Raw genomic sequence first — 11,959 nt, 5'->3', positions numbered from 1 at the left:
AATTCCTGGAGAAACCACTGTCTGTGTGCAGGTGTACCAATGATCTGACTTGGTGTCAGGGAGATTCCTATGTTGGCTCGCCTGGGATGGAAGAGAACTGAAAAACCAGGGCAGCAGGGAGGGAGAACGGAATGGAGTTTCCTGAAAGAGGTTGCGGCTTGTTAGCTACAACCCTCAGCGGGAACACACTGCAACCTTTCCTTGTGGGTTGCATCTGTTTCAGATGCGTTCAAATGTGCTCACAATCCTCTGGGCGGTTTTGGGAGGAAGTGAATGCGTTCCAAACGGTACCATGTCTTTCCAAGCCATTTTGCAAGGCTGCTCTGGCCGTGGTGTGTGGTCCTTGCCTGGGCTGCAATGCATGCATTTTACAGGAGGGAAAGGGGGGAAAACACCACCCATTACTTTTTAATTGGCAATGCAGGGTGAGGCAGGAGGCTCCTGTGGAGAAAATGAAAACTGGAACACAGAGGGCCAAAATAAACAAATAAAGCAGCAGCAATTTTGCAGGGCATAATTTAGCCCGGAACCCTTGATCTGGTAATGAAGGCATTGCACAATTTGCAGTGAGGGGGCTGGCCCATTAGGGGGAAAGGGGGTACTTGCCCCACCAGCCTCGACCTGCCCGAGTCTGCAGCTGCCTTCCTTCCTTCTTACAACTGCTTCCTCCTCCTTAGTCTCAGGGTTCCACCTCAACAGGGAGGAGGAGGATGGGGACAAAAGTAGGATTAGTGGGCTCTGCCTGTCATCGGCTCTGGCGCCACCTACTGTCAGGCTCCCTGCCTTCTGCCCTACCAGTCAATCCCCACCATCACAGGAGCATCTCAGTTTTGATTGGTGGATAGGCTGGTCACATGCTGTGTCCTGTACTGCAAGGAGGGGGGGGACTTTATCAGCTTGAGGCCCGCCTTCCCTTCTTGGCAATGCTTCAGGGACCACACACCAGTGTGGAGCAACAAGTGCCAACTTTTTTAAAAAAAACCAATACATTTTATTAAATTTCTACAATTTTCACAAAAAAAATCAATATATAATATTTTTTATTTTGTTTGGTCGACTTCCCATTCCATTTTCCATGATGTTTTTAAAATTCTACCCCTTTGTGGTATCTTCCTTTTTTTATATCATAGCTATAATTCTTTCTGTTGCTCATTGTTCGAATCCTGATTGCGAATTCATCATATTATAATATTTATTTAAATAGTCCAAAAATAATCAAATTTATCTTTGTACAGTAAGCTAGTTTACATACACAAACACACACACAAACTTATTCCCCCAACTGGGGAAGTATAGGGACATTACCAGAGAGCAAGGACACGTTCCAGCAAGGCAAAAACACTCAAGGAGCGTGTCGAGCAAGGGCAGTGAGGGGCGTGGCCTGGAGAAAGGGGGTGTGGCTAGGGAAAATTCCGAGAGCCAGGCAGAGAAGCTGGAGGGCCACTTTGGTCCACTCCTGCTCCATTTAAACAGCCGTATCTGATCTACCTTAAGGGTAAAGGTAAAGGTAAAGGTAAAGGTACCCCTGGCCATTAGGTCCATTCATGAACGACTCTGGAGTTGTGGCGCTCATCTCGCTTTACTGGCCGAGGGAGCCAGCGTTTGTCCACAGACAGCTTCTGGGTCATGTGGCCAGCATGACAAAGCTGCTTCTGGCGAAGCAGAGCAGCACACGGAAATGCCGTTTACCTTCCTGCCAGAGCGGTCCCTATTTATCTACTTGCACTTTGACGTGCTTTCATTTTTTTAAAAAAAAATATTTTTATTAATTTTCCAATTAAAACCAATTATATCACATTCAATATTTCAAATTATACACATATATATATCAATCAAACCGAATGTTATGCCAAATCATCTAAATAATTTATTTTTGGGTTCCCATGCTTCAAGAAATTGGGAATTCCTCGCAACTGTCCACTGCCGTCTTATTTCTAAAGTTCAAATCGTCCTCCAAGCTCATAATATTCCAAATCTTCCCCTTACAGTCACCTAGATGTTTTCCACTTTCATCCGATTGTTCCAGCTGCTGAGATAAATGTCAAACGAAGTTTCACAGATGTTCTTTCTCCTGTGTGAGTTAATCAGTCCAGCCTCCCCATAAATCTTCTTAGTGGAGCTCCCTGTTGCGACGGAGTAGCAGCGCCATCTTAAAAGGCTCAAATCACTTTCATTTTCTCTCATAGCCATGAAGATTTACGATTTATTTATCTTTATAGAATTTACAGCTTTTTCAGGCAGGAGACCCAAACATCCAACCATGAACTCTTGGTAAATTAATGGATCTCCTTGCCCTATAGCTGAACTTAGCTTCAGGTCGCTGCTCCAATTTAAAGTGCGTCACAGCTCATAAATCCTCCGAACGCGTCCAGAACTCCTTCCGTCTGACTAGGGGGGGGCTTTTCTCATCGGCAACTTCACATCTTTAAGAAATATGCTCAGTAACAAAGCTATAAAGTTCAACTCACACAGTCTTTTGCTTCTCTTTCACTCCAAACAAGCCAGGACATCGCGTCCGGGAAGATACGAGGCAACAATATGAAGAAAAAATAAAAACTTGCTTCCCTTATCGCTCCGTCCCCATCAATCCTTCTTCCAGATGCCGTACATTCTTTGACTCCTCTCGCTCAGCAGCATAAAATTCTCAGCAGTAAACAGCGCTTCTTCCCCTCCTTCTGAAGTATGTCCATAGATTTAAGCCTAATTATCTTCTTTAACCATGGAAATCCCCGCCATGCAGATTAGCGTCCGGGAGTCCTGGCCGTCGTAAGTGCTCAGCCCAAGCTCCCCCCACTCCAAAAACAGTCGGAGTGGGTCTGGGGGCATCGCGGGCCAGCGGCCCCTCTCCGTAACCCCCGGAGAGGGTAGGGGGTTGCCATTTACTCCCCTAGCAACCGCCAAATTCCTTACGAAGGTCAGAGAGATGGAAAACAGGTCCGCCATTCCTGCAGGCGGAAACCGGAACCCGCACTTTGACGTGCTTTCAAACTGCTAGGTTGGCAGGAGCTGGGACCGAGCAATGGGAGCTCACCCCGTTGCGGGGATTCAAACCGCCGACCTTCTGATCGGCAAGCCCTGGGCTCTGTGGTTTAACCCACAGCACCACCCGGCATCCCTAAGGATAAGGAACCTTAAGGATAAGGAACTCCAAAAGGGAGAAGCGATTGCCCGTCTGCAAGTAACCGAACACCCGTGCGGCAGGTGACATCACCCAGTCGCCGTCTCCTCCACGAGGCTGACACGTCCCGGATTCCTGTTTAAATTATAGTTATCATTTTAAAATTGGCACCAGTACGTACACGTTAGCAAATCGACTCACATGCAAACCAGTATCCTTTTATTCCAAACACACACACACACACACACACACACACACACACACACACACAAACCCTGTCCTATATGTGAAAGCCCAGAGAGAAAGTATCGGAGAATCCGAAGGGACTTTGCTAGCTAGGGAGAGCGAGTGGTCTGTGTGTCAACAAGGGCGGGGAACAGGGAGTAGGTAACAGGGTAGCGCTGTAGTTTGCTCAGAGTGCTGAGAGCTGTTTGGAGACCCTTGGCAAACTACAGTTCCCAACAATAGGAAAGTTGCACGCATATATTCATTAGTTCTGTTTCCAGCCCTGCCAACCACTGGCAGGTCACTCGGAAGGGAATGTGGCCCCTTGTGTGAAAAAAAACGAGAGACGTCCAAGCAGATCTCCTTGGCAAGGCCAAACACTCATTTATCACTCTTAAAGGAACTGGCACAACTGGTTTTGTAGGAAGGAGGCAGAGGGTATCCCGTAAATATAAGGATGGGTGTGGCGGAGCAGTGAGTCTTGCTGTAAGTCTTTGCCTGTTGCCATTCTTTGAAAAGGTAATTTCCATGCAGAAAGTTAGGGGGAAAACAGGCACATATAAATATTCCTATATGCATAAAGATGTGAAATGCCGTCACGCTCAGTTATTTACATGGCTGCCAATAGAGGGGTGGGGCGGGGTGGGGGAATAGGTGAGGGGGTGAGTTAGATATCAAGGGAGGGTGGTTCATCAGGTGTGGGGAAAGTGGAAAGGGGTAGGCTGGGCAGAGACAGCAGGCCCTAATATATAGATGTATGTATGTATGTATGTATGTATGTATGTATACACACATGTTCTTTCAAAATCATCGGGGGATCCAGCTGTGTGTTTAAGGGCCCGTCAAATCTCAGTTTGATTTGAAGGACGAACGGACGAACACGGAGGCGAAACTGAGGCACAAGAGCAAGAGCAAAACGAAGGACCGAACGAACACCTGGAGGGGAAACTGAGGCACAGAGGAAAAAGAAGGCAGAAAGAAGGGTGGAAGGGAAAGAAGGAAGCTCACCTGGAAGGGAAACCGAGGCACAGAGCAAAGAGATAAAGACTGCGTAAGGAAATAAATGCCAAGTTTCTAGCCCTCTGGGTGGAATTTGGGAAAAGGTCTCTCTTCCCTCCCCCCCCTCTCTACATCTGGGAAGTGTTGGTGGGTTCTGGAACGTGGGAAAGAGTTAATACAGCAAATAAAGGTGGAGTTTGAAATACGCAGAAAGTTTTGGGATAGGGGGGCGTTGTTCCTCTGTACATCCAATCAGCTGCCTCCTGGGACAGCCTAGGCTCCGCCTCTGCCTATTAAGTCCAGGCTGCCCGCAGCTGTGGGCTACCACTTTCCCCATCTCTTCCTGCCACTCAGCACTGGACCATCTTGCTTCTGGTAAGTCTTGAATGCTGCTGGCTCCTCCATTTCATTTCCATCATCTCCTGAGCTTTTGCAGAAGACTTCCCCGCTCCTTGGGCCAGATGTGTGGCTGCTTTGCTCCAGATGTGCCCTCCCTCCCCATTCCTGGTCCTCCTGGTCTTTTCTTCCTTAGGGAGAGTCCAGAGACCATTTCAGAGATGTGATTTCCTCCCCTCCCCCCCCAAAAAAACCCTAGGAATAGGTTGGAAAAAGTCGAACCTTTTAATATCCTTTCTGCCCTATCCGAAAGATCCTTTTGCCTAGCCCCCCCCCCCTCGTTCTTAACAGAGATCCGATAGGTCTACTCAGAAGTAAGCCCCCTTGAGTTCAGCGAGGTTTGCATACTCCTTGGTAAGTAAAGGACAGCAACTTAGCAGCGCGAGCCCATAGGGTCTCCTCGGAAGTAAGACCGCATAGGATGGCAGCGTAATTCTTACCGGAGCCCACGCAGAAGTCAAGTTCCCATTTTGTTCTGTAGGGCATCCTCCCAAGTTAAACGTGCAATTGATTATATATTGATATTGTTGCTATTTATTAACGGTATTTCGTCCCTTTGAGCTCAGTGAGTCACCCTCCCAAGTTAAGGGTGCAATCGTTTATTTAATAATAATAATAATAATAATAATAATAATAATAATTAATAATAATAATGTTCCTCCTTCTCCATTCAAATATTGGATGCCCTTTCGTTTTAAACCTCTTTCTTAAAAACCTTATCAATGCAGTACTACTCTTCATTTAGTAGTCACTTTCTGCAAAGAGAGAGAGAGCTTGAAAGCGACTTAAACAGAAGCCAAAATGCAAACAGGGTAATCCGGAGTTAGAACAGCTCTAGAATTCAACGCCTCTCTCTGTCTCTCCTCTCTCTCCTCTCCCCACCCGCCGGTTTGAGACTTAAATTGCAATAAAGGCGGTGCCTCTGGGCATACGCAGAGCGCTTGTTCTCTCGCCGCCGAACTACGGCAGCGAGCGCGTCGCTCTTTGCGCTTAACGAGCCGCTCCCTGTAAATGGAAACTTTCATTCCCTCTGCTTTACTCCCATATTGGGCAAGATGGGTTTTTTCCACGGCTGCAGGGAGGGAGCGGGTGGGCGTTGCGCTCCCCACCCGAGGAATTTTGCAACCGAGAACTAGGAGGCGCCCAGAGTCCAAACGGGAACAGCTTGGAACCTGACGCATGAAGCTGTGTACTGCAAGAGCGCAGGAAAGCGGAAGGATGTTTGGGGAGGGAGGGGGGTGTTGGGCGATGGAAATGGGGAATTGGCCAAGGGTGGGGCACCACACGCACCCCACCCCACCCCAATTGCTTGCTTAGCTTGTACCGCTTGCAAACTTTTGTGCAGCAGCAACCCTGGGCCACACGCCCTCCTGGCCTCTGGTGGGGAGGCGTGATAATGCACAGAGCCCCAGTAATTTCGTTGCTACTTTATTTGTAAACATAGCTGCCAAGTTTTCCCTTTTCTCGCGAGGAAGCCTATTCAGCATAAGGGAAAATCCCTTTTAAAAAGGGATAACTTGGCAGCTATGTTTGTAAAGCGTTTGCATCCTACGTTTAAGGCGCTCTTCTCTCTCATGCCGCTTTTAACTTCCCTCAAACTTGCATCCCGTAAACTGTAGTTCTTTCAGGGAGCTGAAAGTCCCATGAAAACAGCCCTGTATAGGAGAGCTTTTCAATCTTCAATCTTTTATTATGAAGGCAATCCTGTATTGGGAAGTGGTTTTTTAAAAATGTTTAATATTTTATTATGTTTTTATATATGTTGGAAGCTGCCCAGAGTGGCTGGGGGAACCCATTCCGATGGCTGGGGTACAAATTAATAATGATGATGATAAATTACCTGCAGTTCCCAGGGTGCCTGGGGGGGAAGCCATGGATTAAGAGTGTTTTAGATGGGCGCGATTATGTGCCATCCTCTAGAACAGGGATGGGACAATATGTGACCTTCCAGGGATGGAACAACTACAGCTCCCATCAGCCAATGGCCAAAGGTGAAGAGAGCTATAGTCCAACAGCATCCTAAAGAGCCCGCAGGTTAGTGTTTGGACCACAACTCCCATCATCCTTGGCCACTTCTTGTGCCAGGCGGGGCTGATGGGAGCTGTAGTTCTGTAGGGCGCCAGGTTGCTCCCCCGATGCCCTCATTTCCCCAGGCAACTGGTCCCTATGCAATTTGTTCAAGGGTGAGGCAGCACACCTGCGGGGCGGGGTGGGGCGGGGCGGGGCGGGGCCTTGCCCTCCCTCTCTCCACAAATCTGGCTGTTGAGCACATGTTATCCACATGTCATCGGGGCCTTGCGTGGCTTTCATTTGCTACTGCGTTGGGACAGGGGCCCTCCCAGATGATGGCGCTGGGGGTGCCCCAAACAAAGGGAGCAAAAAGGATTTCATGCGCTGTTTGCTACCGCACCTGTAGATAAAGTTGTGATCTTTTCCCACACAGTATGCTCCCTCACCCTCACTGAAGAGGCCAAGTAAGATAACCACCACCTAAAAAAACCCCATCTAGAAACCACTGCTGTTCTCATATAAACCACAACGGATTCAGGGTGGGTTGTTGGTTCTTAAGATGGTGCAAAAATGAGAACTTTGCAGTACTAGGTCTTGAAACTGTGGTGGCTGTTTCTGCCCACCGTAGTTTTTGCGGCACAGCTCCTTGTAGGTTCAATCCCCGACTTGGAGAGAAGTCTGCCTGAAACTCTGAAGAGCTGCTGCCGGTCAGTGTAGACAGTAGTGCGCTAGATGGATCACTGCTCTGACTCAATATACGCAGCTTCCTCTGTTCCCAGTTAAGTCAGAACTTAATCCGGAACCATGAGGACTGGAATCTTACTTTATTTTTAGGGGAAGGCCCACAGGCAGCTCAGTGATGTGGGTTGGGGACGAGGGAGTGTTCCCCTCCTTTCATCGCTCAGCTTGTAGCACGCGAGAAGTGTTGAGCCTAAAATAATACCTCTTGCTGGGACTTCTGGTCCTTACCCCTACGGGCATGTTCCTTCCCAGGATTAAGAGACCACACCCTGTGATCAGCTAAGATGACAGAGTGCCACAAGGCCAGGAGGAGAAATCTCTCTCCTGGCACCAGGCCATGCCAAGAGAAGATATCACAGTGGGTGGGCGGGCCTAGTTGCAAGACAAATCATAGCTCAGTCGTAAGCCTGCCCGGCCTCTGCCCCCCCCCCCCGGAGCATAGGAAGCTGTTCTACTGAGTCAAACCATTGGCAGTGGCTCTCAAGAATTTCAGACAAAGGTCTCCCCCAGTCCTAGCTGGAGATTGAAACCGGGACCTTATGCATAAAAAGCAGACGCTCTTATCACTGAGCTACAAGTCCATCCTTCACCTCTTTTTTCAGATGGGCTAGCCTTTTTTTAAAAAAAAAAAAAGTATTATAAAGCGATGTATTATATTAATACTTTTTAAAAGCATTCTAAAAGCATTGGGGAAACTCCCACAGATTGTGAGGAGAGGCAACCAGGTGACATCACAGATGCTAGCCAATAGGCACCCTACATGAATACCCTTCCCAGTTTAAACCGAACCACATTGCAAGCTTGTAGAACAAGTCCCCACCACCAGCAGCAATTGCCTTGGGGAGAGCAATTGCCTTATTTTTGCAGTGAATGTGGTGCTACCAGACTGACCTCCGCCCCCCCCCCACCGCCCATACCTTCATCTCCTTAAGTGGGAATCGGTTGTCTTTAAATATTTTCTTCCCAGCCCCGATTTCCGCGTTCCTTGATTCTGCCTGGCTTAGAAGAGCGACACAGGCTTCTTCCTAGCCTGGATGGAGGGTAGCGTACAGAGAAAGTTGCCTGGTGTACAAGGGCAAAATCCACATTCGTCACGTCAGCCGCTTTTGCCTGTGGCCCCCAGAAGGCTGCCCGGCCCTCAGGCTGAAGAAAAGTTCCCCGGCCCTGTTTTACATTAACAAGCGCAACTCGAACCCGCGTCTGCAGCTCTTTAGACTTGTTCTCTGCCGCTCATGCAGACGCAGTGATGCTTATGGGATTCAATCCATACAGCCTCTTGAACTCTCCCCCGTTCTGTCTTGCCTCTTTTTCAGATCTCTCACCATGGCAGCACCTCTTGACCAAGCCATTGGCATGCTGGTTGTGACCTTCCACAGATATGCCGGCAAGGATGGCGATAAGAACACCCTATCCAAGAAGGAATTGAAGGAGCTGATACAGAAGGAGCTCACCATTGGACCGGTGAGAACTGAGGATGGGGGGAAGGACCAAATATGCTCAGAGTTCCTCTTTGAGGACAAAGGAAGCTGCAAGTACACCGGGACACATCCTGTCTCTCGCTCTCTCTTCCCTCCACCAAAGAAAAAGCTCTGGGTGGGGTAGATTAAGCAGTATGACCTATAGGTGAAACTCGGAAAATTAGAATATCGTCGAAAAGTGCATTTATTTCAGTAATGCAACTTATTATTATTATTATTTTACTACAAATGCTTTCTTTTGGAAATTCCACAGTAATAAAACAAATAGTTACAACAATACAAAAATAAGCATCGCTATTACATTTCATTCATTCCATTCCATTTATAATTGACCCGCCTAACGACAAATAATGACAATGACAACAAATAAAGGCTTGACATATCTTGCTTTGCATGTCATGCATCTATCTCATATATTGGTTTCACCTTTTAAGTTGCGTTACTGAAATAAATGCACTTTTCGACGATATTCTAATTTTCTGACTTTCACCTGTATGACACAAAACGGCTTGCCCCAGATGCTTTTCTCCCGGGGGGGGGGGCACCCACCCACCCTAGACCTTTCCCCACAAGTGGAGAAGCATCTGGGGGGATGGGGAGAGAGAGTGGGGGGATACGAATGGGTGGGAAGTGGGTGGGTGGTGGGTAAAGCAGTCCCTTCAAGACCCAGCAGTCTTCCGCTTTGGGCTAAATCTTCAAGAGAGGAGCTTTTCAGTTAAAATTCCATCGAATGATCAGGAAGCCACGTAGACGAATCTGTCACGCGATGGCCTCAGGAAAGGAGACAGTTAGGTGCCAGGGCGAGATCTTAATCCCAAAAGGATATAAATAATGCCTTCTGTGCATGTACAGAGCGAGGCTCAGAGAGCATTGAAGGAGGAGCAAGGCGCCACCAACGGCATCCCCCCACCGCTTTCCCCCACCTGCGATAAAAATAATGCTATTATTAATACTAAACCTCACCTCCGCCCACAACAGTTTTCCAGAAAAGTGCCTCAAATGTTGAAATGGAAAGCAAAGGCCTTGTTCCACTGAGCATTCAAATTCATGATTTTGTTGTCTATTCCAGAAACTGCAGGACGCAGAGATACAGGGATTGATGAAAGATTTGGACCGCAATGGGGACCAACTGGTGAACTTCCAGGAATATGTCACTTTCCTGGCTGCCCTGGCAATGATTTACAACGAAGCTTTGAATTCGTAAATGTACAGCCCGGTGGGGCGAGGTGTCGTGGTTCGGGATTATACCTCTGTCGGTGGTTTCACGTCCAATAAAAATTTAAGTTTTGTAAAGTTTGGCTCCGCATCCCGTGACTTTTACCAAAGAGATCCCTTGGTGTGTGAACAGGTTACTCTCAAGTTCTACGCATTCAGGTTTACGTGCTTGGCAAAAAAGGAAAGGGGGGGAAAGGAAATTTAAAAATGGACTGGTTTCGGGGGGAACACACATTCCCACCCATCATTGCACAGAGTGTTTTGACTATATGCTTTGCCCTCACAGAGCTGAATTTCCCAGAATTTCGTGAGGAAGAGGTATTGATTGCTAAACAACACACACTCTCTGAGGGGAATAACGGGTCTCGGCACCCCTAACAGCTCCCAGAATCCTTTGGGGGAAGCCATGACTGTTTAAATGTATAGTGCGAATGTGGCCTAAAAGCAGCGTCACCAGTGTTTTTAGAACAGCAGGCATATCTGGATTTTTGAGGGAAGTGCTATGGGCGTCAGTCACAAAATGGCTGTTGGAGAGAGGAGTGGCATAAGTAAAAATGGCTGCCATTTTTACAAACTGTGTGTGTCCTATATTCACAAGCTGGCAGGAGCTGTCCAGAGTTTCAGGCCAGCAACAATTCCCATACCTACCTGAAGATGTGGCTGAGACCTTCAGCATTGGCACTCTAGTCACACACACCAACATTTTTTGGATGAAAATAGGCACCTTCTATTCCATTATTATTATTAACTATTCATACCCTGCCCTTCTGACTGGGTTGCCCCAACCACTCTGGGCGGATTCCAACATGTACAAAACATTAAAAGAAAACCTTCCCTATACAGGGCTGCCTTTAGATGGCTATGGGGTTCGAGAACTCCATGCCCTCCAACATTTCTCCGATGAAAATAGGGACGTCCTAAGGGAAAATGGGGCATTCCAGGATCAAATCAGAAACCGGGACGGCTTCTGTAAAGCCAGGACTGTCCCTGGAAAATAGGGAAGCTTGGGCCGTGGTCAACACCACTGCAGCAGCATGTTTTGGAGAAGATTCACCCAAGAGTGCTGAACAGAAACCAAACCGTTGTTCCACAAAAGCTGTGTGTATGTTAAAAATAGATGAAGGGGCTAAAGAAGCAAGCAAAAGGGGGTGGGATTTGGGAGTAGGAAGTGAGAGTGAGTTGTAAAGTCGGATTGGCAAGCAGAGTGAGCAGGGGTTCGTAGCCCCTAGTCACACACACACACACACACACACACACACACACACACACACACACACACACACCAACCAATGACCAGAAGCCCCTTTAACGAACATCATCAGGAATAAATTTGCTAGGTGGGATTCTGAAAGCGCTTTTGGGTGGGGGACGACACAGTATATGGAGCCAGCCCAGACTGCTGGGCCGATCTGGTTCAGTCTTGTCCACATTGTCCGGCTACGGCTCTACAGAGTTTCAGACAGGGGCATTCCCATTCCTACCCCAAGATGCCAGAGATTTAACCTATGACCTCTGGTATGGGCAGCAGGTGCTCTCTGCCACTGACCTGGTTCGCTTCCTAGGTATAGATCCTTTTCAACAGCCGCTTGTGACACAGCACCCTGCCTTCCGCAGCTAAGCAGAGTCTCTCTCTGAACGCAGTGGCAATTGCCGGAGGGCGACAGCAGGGAGCGCTACTGCCTCCCGTTTCTGCTTCTGAGCCAGGAGCGGATCTACTATGAAAGCAATGAGGTTTAAGCTTCAGAGTGCCTCATCCCCGAGAGGCCCCAGAAGCAAA

General features: G+C 48.1%; 1 protein-coding gene across 1 annotated transcript; it reads left to right on the top strand.

The window, feature by feature from the left end:
* The first annotated feature begins 4,680 nt into the window (after positions 1-4,680).
* Positions 4,681-10,260, top strand: LOC118076446 (protein S100-A6). Its single transcript, XM_035099206.3, has 3 exons — positions 4,681-4,717; positions 8,803-8,950; positions 10,037-10,260. The coding sequence occupies exons 2-3, from the start codon at positions 8,813-8,815 to the stop codon at positions 10,169-10,171; spliced, it is 273 nt and encodes a 90-aa protein (XP_034955097.1). The 5' UTR covers positions 4,681-4,717; positions 8,803-8,812; the 3' UTR covers positions 10,172-10,260.
* The last annotated feature ends 1,699 nt before the right edge of the window (positions 10,261-11,959 follow it).

The sequence above is a fragment of the Zootoca vivipara genome, chromosome 16 (genome assembly GCF_965207765.1).
Source record: "Zootoca vivipara chromosome 16, rZooViv2.hap1.1, whole genome shotgun sequence".
NCBI lineage: Eukaryota > Metazoa > Chordata > Lepidosauria > Squamata > Lacertidae > Zootoca > Zootoca vivipara.
Note: the sequence above shows the minus strand (reverse complement) of the source record. Positions and strands in the feature narration are given on the sequence as shown.

Bases quoted from the DNA above. Each gene is read 5' to 3' on its own strand.
- LOC118076446 (XM_035099206.3), top strand. From the start codon at position 8,813: ATGGCAGCACCTCTTGACCAAGCCATTGGCATGCTGGTTGTGACCTTC. The intron at 8,951-10,036 runs GTGAGAACTGAG...TGTCTATTCCAG, and splicing joins AGGAGCTCACCATTGGACCG to AAACTGCAGGACGCAGAGAT.